Source organism: Saccopteryx leptura, chromosome X, assembly GCF_036850995.1.
Source record: "Saccopteryx leptura isolate mSacLep1 chromosome X, mSacLep1_pri_phased_curated, whole genome shotgun sequence".
NCBI classification, from domain to species: domain Eukaryota; kingdom Metazoa; phylum Chordata; class Mammalia; order Chiroptera; family Emballonuridae; genus Saccopteryx; species Saccopteryx leptura.
Window position 1 is genome coordinate 43,548,309 of NC_089516.1, and position 23,274 is coordinate 43,571,582.

At 53.3% G+C, this 23,274-nt stretch overlaps 2 protein-coding genes across 2 annotated transcripts; one reads left to right on the top strand and one right to left on the bottom strand.

The window, feature by feature from the left end:
- Positions 1-215: 215 nt before the first annotated feature.
- Positions 216-4,735, bottom strand: MAGIX (MAGI family member, X-linked). Its single transcript, XM_066357264.1, has 6 exons — positions 4,627-4,735; positions 3,710-3,856; positions 2,903-2,985; positions 2,586-2,822; positions 1,883-2,054; positions 216-749 (listed from the first exon to the last, which is right to left on the bottom strand). Exons 1-6 carry the CDS (start codon positions 4,673-4,675, stop codon positions 442-444), a joined length of 996 nt encoding a protein of 331 aa, XP_066213361.1. The 5' UTR covers positions 4,676-4,735; the 3' UTR covers positions 216-441.
- Positions 4,736-6,661: 1,926 nt separating this feature from the next.
- GPKOW (G-patch domain and KOW motifs) lies at positions 6,662-22,775 on the top strand. Its single transcript, XM_066357138.1, has 12 exons — positions 6,662-6,732; positions 12,605-12,813; positions 13,676-13,815; positions 13,913-14,037; positions 17,270-17,379; positions 18,139-18,352; positions 19,971-20,100; positions 20,768-20,894; positions 21,094-21,214; positions 21,306-21,375; positions 22,263-22,348; positions 22,443-22,775. The coding sequence occupies exons 2-12, from the start codon at positions 12,638-12,640 to the stop codon at positions 22,575-22,577; spliced, it is 1,434 nt and encodes a 477-aa protein (XP_066213235.1). The 5' UTR covers positions 6,662-6,732; positions 12,605-12,637; the 3' UTR covers positions 22,578-22,775.
- The last annotated feature ends 499 nt before the right edge of the window (positions 22,776-23,274 follow it).

Here is a 23,274-nt window from a genome sequence, read left to right on the forward strand (position 1 = left end):
GGGTTGAGAAGCAGGAGTTGGCGAAGAGAAACAGAGCGGGGTGAAAGCACGCCGGGCTGAGGACCGGCAGAAGTAAAGACACTTGAAGAAGCCTGAAAGAAACAGCACTTGTCAAAGGTTGCAAGAGGCCCTCCTCCAAACCGGATTGACCCTCCCCCTCCTTTACCCGGTGGACTCAGGAGCCCCACCCGCCCTAGAGCACCTGGCAAGTCAAGACGGATTGGGTGGCTTTATTACCTCCCCAGCCCAAACCCGAAGCACAAGCTGGAGGGTCAAGGAGGGCCACACCACTGACACTGCGAGGGGAGGGGAGCGCGGGCCGGTCGACTGAGCAGCAAGAGGGGGGACAAGGCCAAGTGGCTGTTCTGCTTGCGATGCTGACAGAGCACGCCAGATCCAGGTCGGGCAGTACCAAGTGAGCACCCAGCTGTCAGATAATGCTCAGTGCCTCCGCCTTCCAGCTGCCATCTCCAGGGCGAGCTGCGTGGCCCCTGGGACACCTAGGGCCCGCGACAGCCGTTCCTCGCTGGGCACCAGCCAGGGTCCCGGGGAACCCGGGGATCGATGGTCTGGGTCCTCCATGCGGCGCTCAGGAGGAGGAACCGTGAGGCTGTCTGCTGCTCTCTCAGGGCTAGGCTCTGGGCTGCCGCGGCTCCTGTGCGGCCTACAGGACTGAGGGTGCTGAAGTGGGGAAGCACTGGTGCCACGAGACTTCATCGTCTCCAGTCCCCCAGGATCTGGGCTGTGACCTGAGGATGGTAGGAATACATGTTAAATTGAGCCCAGGGTGGCCAGAAGACTCCAAGTGCTGAGAGAGACGGAAACCCTGCTCCTTAGAAAAAACTTACGGCCCTGGCCGGTTGGCTCAGCGGTAGAGCGTTGGCCTGGCGTGCGGGGGACCCGGGTTCGATTCCCGGCCAGGGCACACAGGAGAAGCGCCCATTTGCTTCTCCACCCCTCCCCCTCTCCTTCCTCTCTGTCTCTCTCTTCCCCTCCCGCAGACAAGGCTCCATTGGAGCAAAGATGGCCCGGGCGCTGGAGATGGCTCCTTGGCCTCTGTCCCAGGCGCTAGAGTGGCTCTGGTCGCGGCAGAGCGACGCCCCGGAGGGGCAGAGCGTCGCCCCTGGTGGGCGTGCCGGGTGGATCCCGGTCGGGCGCATGCGGGAGTCTGTCTGATTGTCTCTCCCCGTTTCCAGCTTCAGAGGAGAAAAAAAATACAAAAATAATAATAATAATAATAAAAATAATTTAAAAAAAAAGAAAAAACTTCCATCAGGTCTGGGGACACGCCCTTCAGGAACTGACACCTCCCCTCAGGACCCCCACACCTCCTTACCAGAGGCCCCACTCCTCCCTGGACCCAGAACACACCCCTCAGAAATAATTTCCCACAATCCCCAAGGGAAATCAAACCTTGACCCTCACAATGCTACACCCCTCCCATCTAAGTCCCCCAATGCTCTCTGCACAGTCCACCTCCTCCTACTCCCAGCCCTTTCCCTTATGAACCCCTGTCTTTAGGAACTAGACCCCCTACCCTCTGCATCCTCATCCCAAGCCCTGGCCACTAACCCCACCCAGCCTTCACCTCCAAGGCCCACACCCTTCCTTCCAAACACCTGCTTTTACCCTAGACCTCCTCCTTCCTGTCCCCTCCCAGTATCTCCAAAGCCTCCCCTCTGAAATCCACCTTTATTCTCATCCTGGGACGCTGCCCTCCCCACCCCCACCTTTGAGAATGCCATGACTTCCTCACAGACACCAAATCCCCGACCCTCCCCACTAAAGCCACCAAACCCTTTCCACCCAGGACCCCAGACTCTCTACTCTGAGACCTTCTTCCCCTCACAGATCCCAGAGCTCTCTCCCCTGGGAAACCCACCGTCTCCTTTTGGGGGTCCTCCCCCCCTCTCAGACTTGCTGGGGTGGGTCTCAAGAGACCTGCTCAGCACAAGGTGAAGCCGGGGGCCACCTGTGCGAATCCGCTCCACGACTTGGGCATGGGTGAGGCCCTGAGTTGACTCTCCATTGACTTGGAGCACACGGTCACCAATCTGCAAGAGTACAAGGTGAGGAGTTTTGTATGAAGGGCATACGGAGAGCACCCCGACAAAGGATGAGGTCAAAGGATGAGATCGGGGCCCTGGCCGGTTGGCTCAGCGGTAGAGCGTTGGCCTGGTGTGCAGGGGACCCAGGTTCGATTCCCGGCCAGGGCACATAGGAGAAGCGCCCATTTGCTTCTCCACCCCTCCCCCTCTCCTTCCTCTCTGTCTCTCTCTTCCCCTCCCGCAGCAGAGGCTCCATTGGAGCAAAGATGGCCCGGGCGCTGGGGATGGCTCCTTGGCCTCTGCCTCAGGCGCTAGAGTGGCTCTGGTTGCAACAGAGCGACGCCCCGGAGGGGCAGAGCATCGCCCCCTGGTGGGCAGAGCGTCGCCCCTGGTGGGCGTGCCGGGTGGATCCCGGTCGGGCGCATGCGGGAGTCTGTCTGACTGTCTCTCCCCGTTTCCAGCTTCAGAAAAATACAAAAAAAAAAAAGGATGAGATCGGGGTTAGCACCATGGAATGCAGGGTGCCTGGTGGCTCACCTGCAAGCGACCGCAGCGCTGGGCCGGCCCGTCCTTCAGCAGCCCGCGTATTGTCAGTGGAGCGTCTCTGGCTGCATCTCGGCCTCCACTTAGCGTGAGGCCAAAGCCTGCAGAACCACGAACCAGCTCCACACGGAACCAACCAAAGTCCTGGGGCAGCTTTGAAGCACTACGTGCCTTAACCTGAGTCACTTGGGATGGTGCAGCACATGTATCCAAGGTCTCTGACCGACGATGCTGGAATAAGGACACGAGTGTACATACATATATTGCCAGTCTTGAGGCAGGTGGCCTCGATTAGGAGGACTAGGTGGTACCTGGGGCTGGTGTTCCACGCAAGTGGGATTAGGCAGGCGACTGTCTGTGAACTCTATGTCCGCAGAATCCAGCTCGCTAATGGCTGGCGGATGAAATGGGGAATCCAGGGTCAAACTTCGTGTAAACTACCCAGGTCCTGCCCTGTGAGTTGCCATTCTACCTTCATCTCATTGACTTACCTCTAGATTGCAAAAACAGAATCGCCCACCCATCTAATAAGTTTTTACACACTCAAATAACTGTACTGATACCGACTTAAATAATAATCTTGGGCCCGGCTATTTAAATCATTTTCCATACCTTCCTCCCTCCAATTACACGCAAACCATGCCCCTCAAATGAACCATAGGCCCGCCCACCTTGGAGGCTGCAACTCCAGGATTTGACGCCTGAGCATTCCAGGCTCCACCTTCTATTGTAATAGCCTTTAATCTCAACCAATCCTGACATTTCGAGCCCCTCCACCATGCATTTATAGGCTCCACCCTTTACACCAGCATTACAGGCCTGCCCTCAGCTAAGCGCCCACTCCCAATATTCTCCAAGCCCTGCTTTCTTAGGAATACCACCGCTTAAAGCCTCCCTGACAGGGATAACCAATCCATCCTTGCACCCTCAACTAATATTCCAACACTCACCTAATGCCATAATCCTCCCAATGTCACCTCTTGAAGGAATATGCTAGCCCCAAGGCCCCGCCCCCTCGAGTCCCTTCAAGCAGGGTCCTCCTAACTCACACTAGCGGCTTCAGAACCGAATTGCACCCCGACCCCGCCCCGTAGGGAGGCACCGCCCCCGATACGCACAGTCCTTGGAGCGCAGGCCCAGTGTGGCGCCGGCCCTGCGTACTAGCGCCGCCACATCGGCTGTAGCTCGGGCCGTCAGGGGGCGCGCGTGCAGCCGCGCTAGCAGCTGCCTGGCGCTCCCGCCCGCTCTCTGAGGAGCGCGGCGACCTGCGGGGGAGGGGCAGCGAAGAACAGGTCAGGGCAGACCCTGAGCCTGGGCGGACCCCAACACTCCACGATGTCCGAAGACCTACAATGCCCCTCAGGCTCCTCGGAACCCCCCACCCCTGGTTAGTTTCGATGGTCGCCAACTGTCCCTACCATCTCCCGCGAGCCCCGGCCACCACGGGTACGCGCGTGGAACTTCGCTGGCCCCCACAATATCCCTAGAGCCAGCTGTTTGACCGCAGTATTCCTGGATATCGCGAAGACCCCGTGACTATCTCTGGAACTCTCGGACTGGTGCTTCGTCCCCCCCGATTCCAAACTCTTACCCCCGCAATATCGAGAGGGACCCCGGTTTCCCCTGATGTCCCAAGAGAACACAGTCTACCCCTCCCGTGGCTCCGGGACCCCCGACTCACCCTCCAGATACCCCCTAGGCCATCCTCGTGGCCCACACCGTGGGCCCAGATTGTCCCTCCGCTTATCCTCAGAGGCCCTCGCCTAAGACCCCGCAATTCCCCGGCGATCCTGGGCAGAGCCGTCCGGCACACCTCCCCGGGGACTCCTGAGAGCCCCGGAGCTGGAGCGCAGCCCCGTGGCCGGCGCGGATGCGGGTCGGGGCCTCGAGCCCAGCCCGGGCCGCTGGGCCCCTCCTGCCGCCGCCGCCAGGGCGCCACGCTGCCGTGTTTACCACGTCTCCTAAGGGAACGCGAAGGAGCAGACAGGCGCAGCGAGGCGTGGCGGGGACGCGCCCCCAGCCCCCACTCCCGTACCTCCTCTGCTCCCCCTCGGGTCCGTGGCGCCCCCCGCGCGCGGCTCCATGACCCAGAGTCGCCCGGATGGACGCAAAGCCGCCGGGGACGCGTTTTGAGTGCCCGCGCGCGCTCCCCTGGCTGCCCGCCCGGGCCTGGAGGCGGTGAGGCCGGCCTGTTCCGAGCCTGGCGCCCCAGTCCGCGCGGTGACCTACCTGGCGGCAGGCAAAGAGGCCTGGCTGGGGGCGCCAGCGCTTGGCCTCGCTTTGCCTCGGGCATGCCTATGTTATCCCAGGACCCTGGGCTGGGATCCTCTTTCCATCTAGGGGACGTTGTTATTCCACGTGTGAGAAGGGGAAGTCGAGGTCCCGAGAAATTAGGGGCCCAGCCCAAGCCCTGACACCTAATAACGGGATGCTGAACTGGAGCCCAAGTTACCTGTAAATTCTGCAGCCTCCAACAGAGCTCTGCACATAGTAGGCATTCAGTAAAATTGCAGTGAATATCTATCCAAGCCAGTCCCTACTGGGGAACTGCAAGAATATGGTGGGCTTGGTATGGGCCACCGTTTGGAGCCAAGGGACGGCTTAGAACCTTGAGCCTGATAAGGTAAGGGGGCTCAAAAACTGAGGAAGGCCAGGTCCCCTGGAGTGGAGGGGCCGTAGGGTCCTGGACTTGAGGAGGGTTTGAAGGCACCTGGGTGAGAGGGGACACCAGCCAATGAGAGGGGAGAAAGGAGGCTCTTCCTAGGTATGAAAATTTGGGGGGACCGAGGACATAGGCCCTAAGGAACACTTAGACACAGTGCTACTGCAGTGGAAGGAGAAACGGGGAAGAGTGAGAGACGGACTTGTGACCACCACTCTGTGGAGGAAGAAACAGGGCTGCGGTGGCTCAGGCACCTGTCCGGGGCCCAGCAGCCAGCTACCAACAGCACCTGTCTCAGGGAGCTCATCCCCAATGCTCACCTGGTCCGTGACTCCTTCACTATGAGCTGGGGACACACTGTGTCCTGACGTCCATTCCATCAGACTGGACAGTCTCATCCACCTTTCAGGGTCCCAGCGTTGTCATAGGTGAACAGAACTGAATGGTTTCTACCTTCATTTCTCTTGCAGCCCCCCCCCCCGCCTCTCCCATGTCTGACCAGACCTTGTCTGAGGGTGGACACACTGGACCTCCTTCACTGCTCCACCCCACTCTTGAGATTTCAAGCAGTGCGGATGGGGAGGGCAGCTTCCATTCCTGGGCTGCGGGTTTCCGGAGCTAGTGTATGGGGTAGGGAGGTTCTTACAGACTGGGGGACAGGAGATGAGGCTCTGTAGATCCCTGAGTGGGATGATCTTGCAGACCGGCATTATTGAAAGGCTGGAATGCACGGATGGTGAAAGGAGGTTGCCAAGCACTGGGAAGCCTGGATGCTTCAAAAAATGGGGCAGGATCTCTCCGGTGGTTAGAGCATTGTCTCAGTACGCAAATTTGCCTGTTGAATTCCCAGTCAGAGCACATACAGAAACTGATTGATGTTTCTGTCTCTCTCGCCCTTTCTCTCTTCCTCTCTTTCTAAAATCAATAACATTTTTAAAAATGAAAGAAATGGGGCAGGATGCTGGCCAACTGAATGGGTGCTGAAGGGTCTGCAGATAGGGAATTTCTCCCAGATTGGGAGATTTTTGCCCTCAGGTTTTTGTGAAGGAATAGGGTGCCCAAGGACAGCCTCAGGGATGAATTATCGGGGCAGGGGCCCTGGAGGTTGGGGGTTCTCTAAGAGCCATGCCAGGAGGGCTGCAAATCTGGGGACAGTGGCAAGGATTGGGGTTCAGGGAGCGGTGCTCAGGTCACCGAGAATGCTGACAGGGTTTGGGGTCCAGAATGACGGCAGAGCGAGGCCACGCGCTGGCGCCCCCAGCCAGGCCTCTTTGCCTGCCGCCAGGTAGGTCACCGCGCGGACTGGGGCGCCAGGCTCGGAACAGGCCGGCCTCACCGCCTCCAGGCCCGGGCGGGCAGCCAGGGGAGCGCGCGCGGGCACTCAAAACGCGTCCCCGGCGGCTTTGCGTCCATCCGGGCGACTCTGGGTCATGGAGCCGCGCGCGGGGGGCGCCACGGACCCGAGGGGGAGCAGAGGAGGTACGGGAGTGGGGGCTGGGGGCGCGTCCCCGCCACGCCTCGCTGCGCCTGTCTGCTCCTTCGCGTTCCCTTAGGAGACGTGGTAAACACGGCAGCGTGGCGCCCTGGCGGCGGCGGCAGGAGGGGCCCAGCGACCCGGGCTGGGCTCGAGGCCCTGACCCGCATCCGCACCGCATCCGCGCCGGCCACGGGGCCGCGCTCCAGCTCCGGGGCTCTCAGGAGTCCCCGGGGAGGTGTGCCGGACGGTTCTGCCCAGGATCGCCGGGGAATTGCGGGGTCTCAGGCGAGGGCCTCTGGGGACAAGTGGAGGGACAATCTGGGACCACGGTGTGGGCCACGAGGATGGCCTAGGGGGTATCTGGAGGGTGAGTCGGGGTCCCTGAGCCACGGGAGGGGTAGACTGTGTTCTCTTGGGACATCAGGGGAAATCGGGGTCCCTCTCGATATTGCGGGGGTAAGAGTTTGGAATCGGGGGGGACGAAGGAGCAGTCCGAGAGTTCCAGAGATAGTCACGGGGTCTTCGCGATATCCAGGAATACTGCGGTCAAACAGCTGGCTCTAGGGATATTGTGGGGGCCGGCGAAGTTCCACGCGCGTACCCGTGGTGACTGGGGCTCGCGGGAGATGGTAGGGACAGTTGGCGACCATCGAAACTAACCCGGGAGTGTGGGAGGGGGGGTTCCGGGGAGCCTGAGGGGTACTGTAGGTCTTCTGAGGTCCTGAAGTGTTGGGGTCCGCCCAGGCTCAGGCTCTGCCCCTACCTGTTCTTTCCCCTCCCCTCCCCCGCGGGCCACCGCGCTTCCCGGGGGCTAGTCCCAGAGCTTGGTAGCTCCTGACGCTGCTGCACGCGCGCCCCCTAGTGGACCTAGCTAAGGCCGACGTGGCGGCGCTGGTACACAGGGCAGGGCGGGCGCCACATTGGGCCTGTGCTCCAGGGCCTGCGTGTAATTATTCCCCACTGGACTACAAACCTAACGATAAGGAAGGTGACCAACGTTTTTACAGTGAAAAAGAGAACAAAAACAAATTGAAGAAAACAATATCGTAAATAAAAGAAACATTTTATTCATTGCAACAATAATACACTATAATATGATAAATGCATAATAAAAACATTTGTAATATTTTATATTGTAATTATGCTTACATGCCTATTAATTCTTAATAATAATTGTAAGAACCTGACCAGGCAGTGGCGCAGTGGATAGAGCATCGGACTGGGATGCAGAGGACCCAGGTTTGAGACCCCAAGGTCGCCAGCTTGAGTGCGGGCTCATCTGGCTTGAGCAAGAAAAGCTCACCAGCTTGGACCCAAGGTCGCTGGCTTGAGGAAGGGGTTACTCGGTCTGCTGAAGGCCCGCGGTCAAGGCACATATGAGAAAGCAATCAATGAACAACTAAGGTGTCGCAATGAAAAACTGATGATTGATGCTTCTCAACTCTCTCCATTCCTGTCTGTCTGTCCTTATCTATCCCTCTCTCTGACTCTCTCTCTCTAAAAAAAAAGAAAAGAAAAAGAAAAGAAATGCAAATGTTCCCTCCATTGCAGCCAACTGTTTTTCATCTTTAGAATAATTTGAAGTTTTAAAAAAACTTGTTACTTTATAACTGGAAGCATCTAATGATTGCTTATGTTTGTTGGTGGTCAAGTGTTTATCACTGCTTTACCCCCAAATGCAATACAAAATTTTCTGCTGCAGATATTGCAGAAAACAATGGTACCTTTCTTTGATATGAGGAATGGAAATTCCTTTTCAGTTTATTGTTGAAATGGCATTTTCTCTTGTTTGACTTTCCATACCTTAAATGAAATTCAAAATTAAAAATAAAATATAGAGCTACAGGAATGATGCAAGCACATTAGGAACTGAAAAGTTTACATCATGGTAGGCAAATTTTCCAGAAGCTAAATTAACAAAACTAAATATCAAACAAAACCACTAATTTGGAGTAATATTTGGGTGTATTTTTCATTTTCTAATTAAAAAACATCTGTTTTATGCAACTATTTAATCAAAATGCGTTATTAATAGACATGGTTTGAGGTTAGAGTTTCACTTTAAAACTCAAATTTCAGGAAAATACTTGTAAATAAAATTATATGTATTTAGGCCCTGGCCAGTTGGCTCAGCGGTAGAGCGTCGGCCTGGCGTGTGGGGGACCCGGGTTCGATTCCCGGCCAGGGCACATAGGAGAAGCGCCTATCTGCTTCTCCACCCCCCCTCCTTCCTCTCTGTCTCTCTCTTCCCCTCCGGCAGCCAAGGCTCCATTGGAGCAAAGATGGCCCGGGCGCTAGAGTGGCTCTTGTCACGACAGAGCGACGCCCAGGTGGGGCAGAGCATCGCCCCCTGGTGGGCAGAGCGTCGCCCCTGGTGGGCGTGCCGGGTGGATCCCGGTCGGGCGCATGCGGGAGTCTGTCTGACTGTCTCTCCCCATTTCCAGCTTCAGAAAAATACACACACAAAAAAAAATTATTTGTATTTAGAAATTATTAAATAGATAATGAATTAATAAAATGTGAATTGTGCTTACCTGTCTATGATTGAATATTCACTGAGAAAGAAATAATCGTGAGTCTACAATGTCGAATGTGCCATGTTGTGTTTCAGTAAAAAGTACACAAAGCCATTTGCATGCCCGGTATATTGCGCGCTCTCTCAAGGTCCCCCATAGGGAGCGTATGCATCCCATAATCGCTTCTCTCCACACTGTACTGATCCATGTCAAATACAAATATGTCATATCACACACAATGGATAGACTCTGCATCAATCAAATATAGACATTTACAGATTAGTCTTCCAATATCAAAAAGAAGGAGGCCCTCCCTGGCCAGTTGGCTCAGTGGTAGAGCGTCAGCCTGGCGTGCAGGAGTCCCGGGTTCGATTCCCAGCCAGGGCACACAGGAGAAGCGCCCATGTGCTTCTCCACCCCTCCCCCTCTCCTTCCTCTCTGTCTCTCTCTTCCCCTCCCGCAGCCAAGGCTTCACTGAAGCAAGGTTTGCCTGGGCGCTGAGGATGGCTCTGTGGCCTCTGCCTCAGGCGCTAGAATGGCTCTGATTGCGGCAGAGCGATGCCCCAAGATGGGCAGAACATCGCCCCCTGGTGGACACGCCGAGTGGATCCCGGTCGGGCTCATGCGGGAGTCTGTTTGACTGCCTCCCCGTTTCCAGCTTCGGAAAAAAAAAAAAAAAAGAAGGACATGTTCCATGACTTCTCGGCCAGTGTGTCCGTTTGCAAAGATAATCTATCCACCCAAAGTTTTGTAACTTCTATTAAGAAAAATGATGGACAAGGAAGAGAACATGATGACTGGGGTGTTGTTTTTAAAAATAAACTGCCAGGGATAACAACAACAAAAAAAGGACATTTCGAGGGAGGACAGAACTTACAAAAGGACTGTCCTCCCTAAAGGAGGACGATCAGTCATCTTACTACAGAGGAAGTCTGTTTTATTAGTATTTGAACCTAGAGCTTGTCGAGTATTAAATCTGACATCGTTAGACATATTTATGTGTCTTTATTATTCTTTTTGTATTTTTCTGAGGTGAGAAGCTGGGAGGCAGAGATTCAGACTTCCGCATGCGCCCGACCAGGGTCCACCCGGCATGCCCACCAGGGGGCGATGCTCTGCCCATCTGGGCCATTGCTCTGTTGCAGCCAGAGCCATTCCAGCACCTGAGGCAGAGGCCATGGAGCCATCCTCAGCGCCCGGGCCATCTTTGCTTCAATGGAGCCTCGGCTGTGGGAGGGGAAGAGAGAGACAGAGAGGAAGGAGAGGGGGAGGGGTGGAGAAGCAGATGGGCACCTCTCCTGTGTGCCCTGGCCAGGAATTGAACCCTGGAATTCCACACACTGGGCCAACACTCTACCGCCGAACCAACCGACTAGGGCTTATGTGTCTTTATTTTTTACACATCTATTTATTATTGTATTATTGTACACAACTGGCATTTGTTGATTTCTAAAAATATTTTTAAAAGACTTTATTTTATTTTAATTATTTATTTTATTTATAATTTTAGAGAGGAAGAGAGAGAAAGCAAGGGGAGGAGCAAGAAGCAGTTGCTTCTTGTATGTTCCTTGACTGGGTAAGCCTGGGGCTTGGAACTGACGACCTCAGCTTTCTCGGTTGAGGCTTTATCCACTGCACCACCACAGGCCAGTTTAAGATTTTATTTATTGCCCTGGCTGGATAGCTTGGTTGGTTTAGAGGAGCACTGAGGTTGCTGGTTCTATCTCAGGTCAGGGCACGTACAGGAACGGATTGATGTTCCTGTCTCTCTCTCTTTCTACCCCCTTCCTCTCTCTCTCTAAAAATCAATACAGGCCCTGGCCCGTTGGCTCAGCGGTTGAGCATCGGCCTGGCGTGCGGGGGACCCGGGTTCGATTCCCGGCCAGGGCACATAGGAGAAGCGCCCATTTGCTTCTCCACCCCCCCCCTCCTTCCTCTCTGTCTCTCTCTTCCCCTCCCGCAGCCAAGGCTCCATTGGAGCAAAGATGGCCCGGGCGCTGGGGATGGCTCCTTGGCCTCTGCCCCAGGCGCTAGAGTGGCTCTGGTCGCGGCAGAGCGATGCCCCGGAGGGGCAGAGCATCGCCCCCTGGTGGCAGAGCGTCACCCCTGGTGGGCGTGCCGGGTGGATCCCGGTTGGGCGCATGCGGGAGTGTCTGACTGTCTCTCCCCGTTTCCAGCTTCAGAAAAATACAAAAAAAACCAACAACAATACAATCAACATTTTAAAAAGATTTTATTTATGGATTTTAAAGAGAGGCGAGAGAGAAAAAGAAAAAGGGAAGCAGCGGGAAGCATCAACTCGTAATTGCTTCTCTGCACGTGCCCTGATCAGGCAAGCCTGGGGTTTGGAACTGGCGACCTCATCATTCCAGGTCCATGCTTTATCCACTGCGCCACCGCAGGTCAGGCTGCCACTTTTTATTTATTTACTTTTTTGGATTTTATCTATTCATTTTTATTAGAGAGAGAGAGAGAGAGTGGAAGAGATAGAGAGAGAACGGGGGGAGAAGCAGGAAGCATCAACTCTCATATGTGCCTTGATCAGGCAAGCCCAGGGTTTTGAACCGGGGACCTCAGCATTCCAGGTCGACGCTTTATCCACTGCGCCACCACAGGTCAGGCCCAGGCTGCCACTTTTTTTTTTTTTTTTTTTTTTTTTCCTGAAGCTGGAAACGGGGAGGCAGTCAGACAGACTCCGGCATGCGCCCGACCAGGATCCACCCGGCGCGCCCACCAGGGGGCGATGCTCTGTCCATCCCCGGCGGCGATGCTCTGCCCATCCCAGGCGTCGCTCTGTCACGACCAGAGCCACTCTAGCGCCTGGGGCAGAGGCCAATGAGCCATCCCCAGCGCCCGGTCCAATGGAGCCTCGGCTACGGGAGGGGAAGAGAGAGACAGAGAGGAAGGAGAGGGGGAGGGGTGGAGAAGCAGATGGGCGCCTCTCCTGTGTGCCCTGGCCGGGAATCGAACCCAGGACTTCCGCACGCCAGTCCGACGCTCTACCACCAAGCCAACCGGCCAGGGCCCAGGCTGCCACTTTTTAAAAATTATTTATCTTCCCACACCAGTAGGGCACAGTAACGTGCACACTAGACGATCAATAAATACTGGTCAAATGCCTACACGAAGTAGTAAATTTCTTGAAAGACTGAGTCTACCTTCTACCACGCCTACCTCTCTGAAGAACTACATTTCCCAGTATTCTTGGCGCTACGCTCTGTAAGAACTAGGAGGGTGACAATTACTTCCCACGCCCTAATTCGCCCTCGCCTGGCGATGCCGCAGTATTTTATGGGAAATGTAGTTTTAAAGTTTCTTCCTCAGCCCCCGCAAGCTGAGCCCAAACTAAATTTCCCAGCAAGCAACGCACCAGCTTGGGAAGAGGGGAAAGATGGCGGATCGTGAAGAGAGTGTTTTGCGGCCGGCAGGACCCTCCACTGCTCCAGTTTCGTTCAGTTTCAGTCGTACGGCCGCCCGAAGACGGCTGGCAGACCGGGGAGACGACCTGGATGCGGTTCCAGAAGAGAAAGATTTCTTGAAGACTGTGGAAGGGAGGAAGTTGCAGAGGTGAAGCGCTGGGTCTTTCATCCCTTGAAAATCCGTGCGGTGGGCACAAGAGGGAGGGTGCAATCTGAGTTGATTGTCTTGGTGGCAGTGGCCTGGAAAGCCTGAGTACCGTATGTGGAAATTCAGGGAGGCGAGAGGGGGAAGTTGTAGGACAGCTGGAGAAATTGAGCCTGATGATCATGGGAATTGTCTAGAAGAGAATACAGCTTGAGAGGGAGTGTCTTTAGGATTTGGTGTCCCTGAGGTGTGTGCATTCTTAAATGTTTATTTTATTGATTTTAGAGAGAGGAAGGGAGAGAGACCGAGAAGGAAAAGCAATCTGTTCCTATGTGCCCTGACCGGGGGTCATACTGGCAACCTCTGTGCTTCTGGATAATGCTCTAGTGCGTTCTGAGAGAAGGAAAGGAGGGGGGAAATGACAGGACCCTAGTTTCTCAGTTGAAGTGGTGGAGTTTCTTCGATGTGGGAAACGGGACGGAGCAGCAGGTTGAGGATGAGGGAGGACATCATCAGCTTAATTCAGAAAGGAGAGGGCCTGAGGGAGGGAGTTCCAGAAGAGAATCAACCATCAGGAGGCTGGTGTGGAGCCTAGATCTGGGGAGAGAGTTTAGACTGAAGGTAGTGATTGGTGGGTCATTGTGGAAGCCATGGACTGAGGACTGATTCCTCAAAGGTACAATTAAGAGTTGGGGCTGGAGATACTCCAAAGAAGGCACCATCAGAGACATAACTTGGGAACCAGACAAAACAGAGGGTATGGTCCACGGGGCTGGGGGTGAGTTTGGCTCTTATGTTTTCTCTGAATGAAGGCGTGTGGCTCAACACCCACTGACCTGACTTCATCTCTCTGTGTCCACATCAGTGTGTATCCCTCAGAAGCCCCCAAGGAACTTGTTATCCCTTTGATCCAGAAAGGCCCTCGAAAGCAGCCACCAGCCCAGGCCCCTGGCCCATCTGTGGTGGATGGGGTGCTGTCCCAGGCTGTAAAGGAGCTCATTGAGGGTGAGTGATCCCCTTTTCCTTGCCATAGTGAAGGAAGAACAGGAGAAAAGTGGAAGGATATGGTGGGACCTCATTGCTCCCTCCCATTCTTCCTTAGAATCCAAGAAATCTGTGGAGGAGAGAGAAAATGCGGGTGTCGACCCCACGCTCGCTATCCCCATGATCCAGAAAAGATGCATCCCCAACGAGGAAGAGGCAGACAGCGAGCCCCTGGCTGAGACAGTGAGCTAGCCCCTCCTCCCTCCTCTGCCCCAGTCTCTTCCCTATCTGCCAGGCTTGCCTCCCTGCCCAGAGCAGGGAAAGTCTCTGTGTGTACTAGAGGCCTGCCGCCTATCCCATCCTCCTTCCATACTTTGGAGTATTTGAGGAACACCAAGGAGACAGATGTAACTGGAGTGGAATGAGCGAAGAGGAGGGGTAGTAGATGAAGTCGGAAGTGGGAGCTAAACCAGGCAGGGCCTTTTGGGCCATGGTAAGGACTTTGGACTTTATTCTGAATGAGATGAGAACCATGACAGGGCTCTGAGCAGAGAAGGGACAAGACTTAGGATTTGACAGGATTTCTCTGACACCTGTGAGCAGAATAGACTAGTAAGCAGACATGAAAAGCAAGGAGACTAGTAGTCCAGGCTAGAGATGATGGAGGCTGAGGCCAGAGTGGTAAAAGTGAGACCTGGAAGGACAAGTAGGGTTTAGTGAGAAAGGGAAGAGCAGGGTGAGTGCTCCTAATGGCAACAACAACCCAGACAGTGGCATGGTGGGAGAAAATTCATGTGGTATATGTTTGACAGGGAGGCAACTTATGGTGTGTCTGGAGTGAGTATAAAGATTGAGGGAGTGATGATGGGAGGTGAGAACATGAGAGGTGAGGGTTGTGTCTACAGATGTGACCAAGTCTGTCTCATACCCATGGACCCACTTTTAACCTCTTCATTCACATTTTTTTTTGTAGTGCTTCTTTGGAGCCTAGTTTTCCTTCAGACCCAGACCACCATTTCTTTTGACGGAACAGTTCTTATAAGCTTTCAGACATCCTCTGATTTCTTTCATTTTAAAAAAGGAAGGCCCTGGCCGGTTGGCTCAGTGGTAGAGCGTCGGCCTGGCGTGCAGAAGTCCCGGGTTCGATTCCCGGCCAGGGCACACAGGAGAAGCGCCCATCTGCTTCTCCACCCCTCCCCCTCTCCTTCCTCTCTGTCTCTCTCTTCCCCTCCCGCAGCTGAGGCTCCATTGGAGCAAAGATGGCCCGGGCGCTGGGGATGGCTCCTTGGCCTCTGCCCCAGGCGCTAAAGTGGCTCTGGTCGCAACAGGGTGACGCCCCGGAGGGGCAGAGCATCGCCCCCTGGTGGGCAGAGTGCCGGGTGGATCCCGGTCAGGCACATGCGAGAGTCTGTCTGAATGTCTCTCCCCGTTTCCAGCTTCAGAAAAATACAAAAAAAATAAAAAATAAAAAAAATAAAAATAAAAAAGGAAAAAGGCTTTCACCTCACTTGCGTCCTCTTCTAGCTTTGGCCTCATTTTCCCTCTTCTTGTTGCTTTCCTTCCACATCTCAGCTGATCACAGTTCCATCCATTCTTTCTCTCACTCAGACTAAAAACCTGATCTTCATCTTCCACTCCCCATATTATTTCATACCCCAAATATAATCTGTCAGCAGAATCCTAGCTCCCTTTTCAAAACATATCTGTATAGCATCTGACCACTTTTCCCCATCACCATTACCAGCATGCTGGTCTGAACCACTAGCATTTCCCATCTGAACTATTACAATTACTTATTCACTAGTCCCCCTTGTGGCTGCTACCGTCTTGTGACTCCCGCCCAGCTCTCCTAATTAATTTCTTTCTTTTTTTTTTTTTTTTTTGTATTTTTCTGAAGCTGGAAACGGGGAGAGACAGTCAGACAGACTCCCGCATGCGCCCGAACGGGATCCACCCGGCACGCCCACCAGGGGCGACGCTCTGCCGCGACCAGAGCCACTCTAGCGCCTGGGGCAGAGGCTAAGGAGCCATCCCCAGCGCCCGGGCCATCCTTGCTCAAATGGCGCCTCGGCTGTGGAAGGGGAAGAGAGAGACAGAGAGGAAGGAGAGGGGGAGGGGTGGAGAAGCAGATGGGCGCTTCTCCTGTGTGCCCTGGCCGGGAATTGAACCCGGGACCCCTGCACGCCAGGCCGACGCTCTACCACTGAGCCAACCGGCCAGGGCCAGCCTAATTAATTTCTTATCACTCCTCTGCCTTCACATGTATGTTTCAGTTTGGTTGACTTTCATGATGCTTTTCACACATACCAGGTCTTATTCTGCTTCAGGGCCTGTGCTCTTAACTGTCCTCTCTGTTTGAAACACTTTTCCTTCCCGTATCCTCATGGCTTCCTGTAATCTTCTTGTGATGTTTCCTCAAAATATCAACTCAGTGACTGCCTGGCTTGTGATGGCACAGTGGATGGAGCATCGACCTGGAGCGCTGAGTTCACTGGTTGGAGACCTCAGGCCTGCCCGATCAAGGCACATATGAGAAGCAACTATGAGTTGATGCATCCCGTTCCTCCCCCCATGCCTTTCTCCTTTCTCTCTCTCTTTCTCTCTCCTCTCTCTAAAATCAATAAATAAAATTTTGCCTGACCAGGTGGTGGCGCAGTGGATAGAGCGTCAGACTGGTATGAGGAAGGACCCAGGTTCGAGACCCCGAAGTCGCCAGCTTGAGCGCGGGCTCATCTGGCTTGAGCAAAAAAAAGCTCACCAGCTTGGACCCAAGGTTGCTGGCTCGAGCAAGGGGTCACTCGATCTGCTGAAGGCCCATCCGTGGTCAAGGCACATATGAGAAAGCAATCAATAAACAACTAAGGAGTCCCAATAAAAAACTGATGATTGATGCTTCTCATCTCTCTTCATTCCTGTCTGTCTGTCCCTATCTATCCCTCTCTCTGACTCTCTCTCTGACCCTGTAAATAAATAAATAAATAAATAAATAAAATCTTAAAATATATATATCAACTCAGTGACACTCCCTTCTTCATCTTTCTCATCTCCTTAAGCCTTTGAAGAGTATGAACATTCATGTACGTCCTCACTCAAAGGGTTAACAAAAAAACTCACTACTCAAAGGGTTAACCTGTTTTATTTGAGTTCATATAACTTGTCACCACCTTACATACCATGTTTTATGTGTTTATTCTGTGTCCTACACTGGAAGTAAGCTCCCCAAGGGCAAGAGTTTTTGTCTGTTCTGCTTATTGCTTTATCCCCAGCACCTAGAACAGTACCTGGCACTGAATAGGTGGTTTATAAATATTTGCTGAAGGAGTAAAGTGAAGTGAAGGATGGAAAAAGGAAAGCAGAAGTTTCCCTTGAGCTGACTGGAAAGCACTGAGGGTCACCCAGTAGGTGACAGCAAGTGCCCTTCAGAGGTCCTACTGTAAGCAGCGTCTGACTGTCCTTCTTCCACCTGCATCCATAGGTGCCCGAGGACGCTGATTACGAGGCAGTCCCTGTGGAGGCCTATGGGCTGGCCATGTTGCGGGGCATGGGCTGGAAACCTGGCCAGGGCATTGGCCGCACCTTCAGTCAGTGAGTTCTGGGGTACGGCCATGGGGACAACAGACAGGGCAGTGAACAAGCCCCCTGTGGTTACCGCCCACCCACAGGAGGGGCACATTACCACCCTAACCACTTCGGTAGTCTCTTCCACTACTGTTTCAAAGTCCTGTTTGCCCTTTGAAACCCCATCATGGGATCCTATTTATGGAATGATTGCCTCCCTAGGCATCAGCTTCCATAGCTGAAAAATTGGAATAACAGACTTCCTAGGTCTGTTGTGAGAGTTAAGTGAAATTCTACATTTAAAGCACTCGTAGTAGGTCCTGGCCCCAAATAAGTATAGACTAGACGTTTGCTATAATCACACAGACTGACAGTCCCTTTTCTACAGTTCTAAACTCCACAAAGAATTCTGAAAACCAAACCAAACTTTTTTCATAAACCCTTTGGCAGCCAAATGTGACCTGAACTGACTGTTTTATAGTGTGTTTCTCCTGCTTGGTGTGGATATTTTAAATGAGTTCCCCTGTAGAAATATTAGTGTATTTGGTTGTACTATATAGATCCTATGTATTGGATGGCATATGTAGCATGTTATTAGGTTGAACCAAATGAAATTTCCATCTCTACAGATCAAAAGCAGTCCTAATATGACATGGGGAAGTATATTCTTTTTATGGGGGGTGATATATTCTTGAACATATTGAAAAGATGAGATTTATGTAGGGGTTGGGGGGCATTGAACACCATTACATCCCCCAACACGTCCATATCCTGTGCTCCCTACAGAGTGGTGAAGCCCCGTGTCAACTCACTGAGGCCTAAAGGGTTAGGGCTGGGTGCCAACCTGACGGAGGTCCAAGCCCTGGCCCCCAGCGGCCCCCACCGCCTGCTGCGGCCAGGTGGGGAGCAAGAGAAGAGTAAGGAAGACCAGCCTCAAGGGCTGGCACCTGGAGGAGCTGTGGTGATTCTTTCTGGCCCTTACCGAGGCCTCTATGGGAAGGTAAGGAGCCAAGATGTGCCTGGAGTCCAAGACAGACAGCAGGAAAGACTGACATGAAGGTTGGGAGGGGAGGGGCATAAAGAGAAACAAATAGAAGGTGACGGAGGATGATTTGACTTTGGGTGATGGGTATACAGAAAAATCGACTGTCCAAATGATGTGGAGATGTTTTCACTAAATCTATGTGCTCTAGTTCAGTGGTCCGCAACCCCCGGGCCATGGACCGGTACCGGTCCATGGGCCATTTGGTACCGGTCCGCAGAGAAAGAATAAATAACTTACATTATTTCCGTTTTATTTATATTTAAGTCTGAACAATGTTTTATTTTTAAAAAATGACCAGATTTCCTCTGTTACATCCGTCTAAGACTCACTCTTGACGCTTGTCTCCTAAGTTCGACAATTTTATTTAAAAATACCACAGTTTTTACGCCGGTCGCATAATTTTGTGCATTTATCTGTCCCACCCTAAAGGCCAGTCCGTGAAAATATTTTCTGACATTAAACCAGTCCGTGGCCCAAAAAAGGTTGGGGACCACTGCTCTAGTTGACCAATGTCACCCTATTAAATTTAATTATCTAAATAAAAATAAATAAAAATTTTTTTAATTGTTTTATTTATTTTTTTATACAGAGACAGAGAAAGAGTCAGAGAGAGGGATAGACGGGGACAGACAGGAACGGAGAGATGAGAAGCATCAATCATTAGTTTTTCGTTGCGTGTTGCAACACCTTAGTTGTTCATTGATTGCTTTCTTATATGTGCCTTGACCGCGGGCCTTCAGCAGACAAAGTAACTCCCTGCTGGAGCCAGCGACCTTGGGCTCAAGCTGGTGAGCTTTTGCTCAAACCAGATGAGCCCGCGCTCAAGCTGGCAACCTCGGGGTCTCGAACCCGGGTTCTCCACATCCCAGTCCGACGCTCTATCCACTGCGCCACCTCCTGGTCAGGCTAAATAAATTTTTTAAAAAAATAAAAATAATTGGGTTTGGGATAGAAAGGCTGGAAGTCCTTGTCATTTAGGCCTGTCCAGCTCATTGCCTCATTTAGTCACTCAGGACCACTTGCCGGGCTTTTCTGAGCCTCAGTTTCTAACTAAAGGAAAGAAAATACCGTATGCTACAAGTCCCTGAGGATTAAATGCTTAAAATCTGTCCAGTCCCACTGTCTGATGGGGGAGACACAGGCACCAGCCCCAGTCCCAGACTCAGGGTTCAGAGTCAGCTGGGGAGAAACACAGCGACCAAGCCTGGTCCCCACTCTCGGAGGTCACAGTCTGCTGGGGAAAACATAGGGGTCAGACCGATTAGAGCAGCGGTTCTCAACCTGTGGGTCGCGACCCCAGCGGGGTCGCCTACAGCCATCAGAAAATACATAATGCGTATCAGGTATTTACATTCCGAATCATAACTGTAGCAAAATTACAGTTATGAAGTAGCCACCAGAATTATTTTTTGGTTTGGGGTCACTGCAACATGAGGAACTGTATTGCGGGGTCACGGCATTAGAAGAAAGGTTGAGAACCACTGGATTAGAGGTAAGGGTGGGCAGCTTGGTCCTAGAAATGTGGGCCAAGTCTGCTCAGTGTCTGCCTAACTTCTTCCTCCCAACGCTTTAGGTAGAAGGCCTCGATCCTGACAACGTTCGGGCCATGGTTCGCTTGGCCACGGAGAACCGCATGGTGACTGTCAGTGAGTACTGTCTGCGGCCTGTCTCCCAGCAGGAGTTTGACAAGAACTCGAGTCTCAGTGAGTGATCCTCTTGCCTCGCTGGGGGAGTGGAGAAGTGTTCCTGGGGGTAGTAGGGCCTGTCTTCGGCCGGGGGCGTTAGATCCCCAGGGAGGAGGGACAGCGGCCTCCCTGGCAGGTGTGCCTGGTCAGAAGTCAGGAGGTGAAAATGGAGATAGTGATTTATTCAGTTTGCTTGCAGAAGGGTTGATCTAGTAACCCTAAGTCTTCAGCCTCTCTGAAAGAGAAGAATCAGGTGTGGAATCCAGTTTCTGCCCTTGGGAGGTCTTTGTCTAGCTGGGCGATGAACCTCTGGTTTGCTAGAGAGTGAGAGCAGCTAGGACTAAGGCCTGGCGGGGGGAAGGCACGTAGGCATGCCAATGGAACGGGCTAGTGTGGCAGATGGGAGGCGGGGGCCACAGAACTCTCCGTGACTCCTAGCCCACATTAGGCAGTTGACTCAGGTAGGCACTGTCAGCACAGGCTGCGATTGCTGAGAAAGGCTTCCTGAAGGAGGCCGAGACAGGTGAGAGGAAGGGGAGAGCATTCTAGTAGTCCAGGCAAAGGCATGGTGGTAAAAGGGGACACTTTGGCGGCTGAGAGGTAGCCTGAGGCTGGGGTATGGCCTGGGAGGAAAGAGGGTGAGTCACTGAAGCTTGCCTGGTTCTCCCCATACCCCCTTGAACAGGCCAGGTGAGCAAAACTTCTCCAGGGCAACGGAATGAAACAGCCTCATCATGGAAGGTCTTCCGGGATCAGGACCTCCCTACCCAGCAGGGAGTGGAAGAGAGGAAGCGGAAACAACTTCCTGACAGGTGGAGCCCTGGGAATCTGAGATGGTAAAAAAAGATAGGTGTTTGGGGAAGCTACAGCAGTCAGAGAAGGCTTCCAGGGCAAGGCAGGTGCACAGAAGGAACTAGAAACGGTAGTACGGGTGGGTTTTATAGCATCGGCCAAGGTGGGACGACTGGAATGCACGTCTGACTAAACCTGGTGTCTGCCCCATCTCCACAGAGAAGACGGGCCTGTATCCAAGAGTAAGAAAGCCTCCAGGAGTCAGCACTGGCTGCACAGGGACCTGCGTGTGCGGTTTGTGGACAGATTGCACAAGGGCGGGCAGTATTACAATACCAAGGTGGGAACCCCGTTCTCTAGGTCCCCTACCTCCCCCAGAGACTGGACCTCCTTTACTCTAGCATTTGCACGCCCCCTGACCCTCTCCCCAGATGACCATCGAAGATGTCGTCAGCCCAGATACTTGTGTGTGTCGAACAGATGAAGGCCAGGTCCTGGAAGGTGAGTCTGAAGGATGGCCACGGGATCATTACCATCCAGGAGGCTGATCAAGAAGGCAGACTAGGAGGTTCGTCAGAGTTAAGGTTTTTTGCAAGGCCCAGCATCCTCTAATACATTAGATACTTATCTGGGCCTCACTTTCCACTTAGGCAAAGTTGGCACGGAAATGACTTGTTTCTCCCTATCGTGGCCGGAGCCCGATAGAGGTCTGCATGAGCTCCCCGTGCAGGGCAGGGCTTACCACAGGAACACGATAAGCAGTGTCTGTTATCCCCGCCAACCATTATCGTTGTATGTAAATGCTCCCTTTAGTACAGCTATTTCTAGGAACGGCTCCTTAGGATTCCTCATTTGTGAAATGGGTGTGGTAAGACTCCTGTCAAGCCCTGGCCGGTTGGCTCAACAGTAGAGCGTCGGCCTGGCGTGCGGGGGACCCGGGTTCGATTCCCAGCCAGGGCACATAGGAGAAGCGCCCATTTGCTTCTCCACCCCCCCATCCTTCCTCTCTGTCTCTCTCTTCCCCTCCTGCAGCCAAGGCTCCATTGGAGGAAAGATGGCCCGGGCGCTGGGGATGGCTCCTTGGCCTCTGGCCCAGGCGCTAGAGTGGCTCTGGTCGTGGCAGAGCGACGCCCCGGAGGGGCAGAGCATCGCCCCCTGGTGGGCAGAGCGTTGCCCCTGGTGGGCGTGCCGGGTGGATCCCGGTCAGGCGCATGCGGGAGTCTGTCTGACTGTCTCTCCCCATTTCCAGCTTCAGAAAAATAAAAAAAAATAAAAAAGACTCCTGTCAACAGGGTACACAGTAGCTCCAGGGAACACAGGAAGGGCCTTTCTAACAGGACCCTAGTTGGGCTGAACCTCGGCTGCAGACCTCACTCCCCTCTCTGCAGGAGTCAGGGAAGACATGCTGGAGACGCTCATCCCCAGGGGCCAGGGCAACCGCGTGATGGTGGTACTGGGGCCACAGGCTGGAAGGGTGAGTTCTAGACCTGGGAATTCAGGATGGGAGCATGCAAGGAAAGTCTCGGGGTCTGGCTTGAGCTAGCTGACTCCAACTGTCCCTATTCTAGGTAGGCCATCTGCTGGACTGGGACAGAGAGCAGAGCCAGGCCGTAGTTCAGCTGCGGAGAGAGGATCGGCTGGTGGAGCTTCACTATGATGCTGTCTGCGAGTACACGGGCCCCAGTGACTCTGACGAAGACTGACCCATGGACCCGTTCTGTTACCAGTTCTGTACAGTGTGAAAAGGCCACCTTTGTGAAGGGGGGAGGTGATTGTTCTGTCCGGCACTTGCAGTGCCGACCTGGGACAGGGACAGGGCACAAAATGAATAGACCAGAAGGCAAGCTGGAAACAAATCTAGTATTTACCAGCATAGTAGGAAATAAAAACCATTTCAAATACTTAGTAAAATGAAGGCTCATAAATGGTGTGCTGAGCTGTGTGTGGAGGTAGGAGCCACGCTGAGGTGGGAACCTTCTCATTTGTCAGCCTCACCCCCTGCCTGTGCTGCCAGGCAATTTCAAGGGTCCATTTGCTCATGATCTCACTCTCGGAACACGGAAGTTACGGAATCTGTCCCCTAAGCAGACGCTAGGAAGTCTGGAACACCACGTCTCTGGACAGTTTCCTGAACAAGAATCGTAGCAGTGGCTCTGCTTCTAGTCTTGTTTCATAGCAGATGCCCAGAGGATATCTTGAGCCAGTGATGGGAGTCAAGAGGCAGGGAGGTCTCTACCCACGAATGGGATGCGTTAGCACTACTTTCCTGAGGAGCCAGTTAATTTTCTGTTTTGAATTTTCTTTAAGCTAATGAGAGCGAGAGAACGGGGGAGGAGTAGGAAGCATCAACTCATTGCTTCTAGTAGGTGCCTTGGCCAGGCAAGCCCAGGATTTCGAACT

Bases quoted from the DNA above. Each gene is read 5' to 3' on its own strand.
- GPKOW (XM_066357138.1), top strand. From the start codon at position 12,638: ATGGCGGATCGTGAAGAGAGTGTTTTGCGGCCGGCAGGACCCTCCACT. The intron at 13,816-13,912 runs GTGAGTGATCCC...ATTCTTCCTTAG, and splicing joins TGTAAAGGAGCTCATTGAGG to AATCCAAGAAATCTGTGGAG. The intron at 20,101-20,767 runs GTGAGTGATCCT...CCCCTTGAACAG, and splicing joins TGACAAGAACTCGAGTCTCA to GCCAGGTGAGCAAAACTTCT.
- MAGIX (XM_066357264.1), bottom strand. From the start codon at position 4,675: ATGGAGCCGCGCGCGGGGGGCGCCACGGACCCGAGGGGGAGCAGAGGA. The intron at 3,857-4,626 runs GTACGGGAGTGG...CCTCCCCCGCAG, and splicing joins CCCGAGGGGGAGCAGAGGAG to GTCGCCGCGCTCCTCAGAGA. The intron at 2,055-2,585 runs GTGAGCCACCAG...GTACTCTTGCAG, and splicing joins AGCGCTGCGGTCGCTTGCAG to ATTGGTGACCGTGTGCTCCA.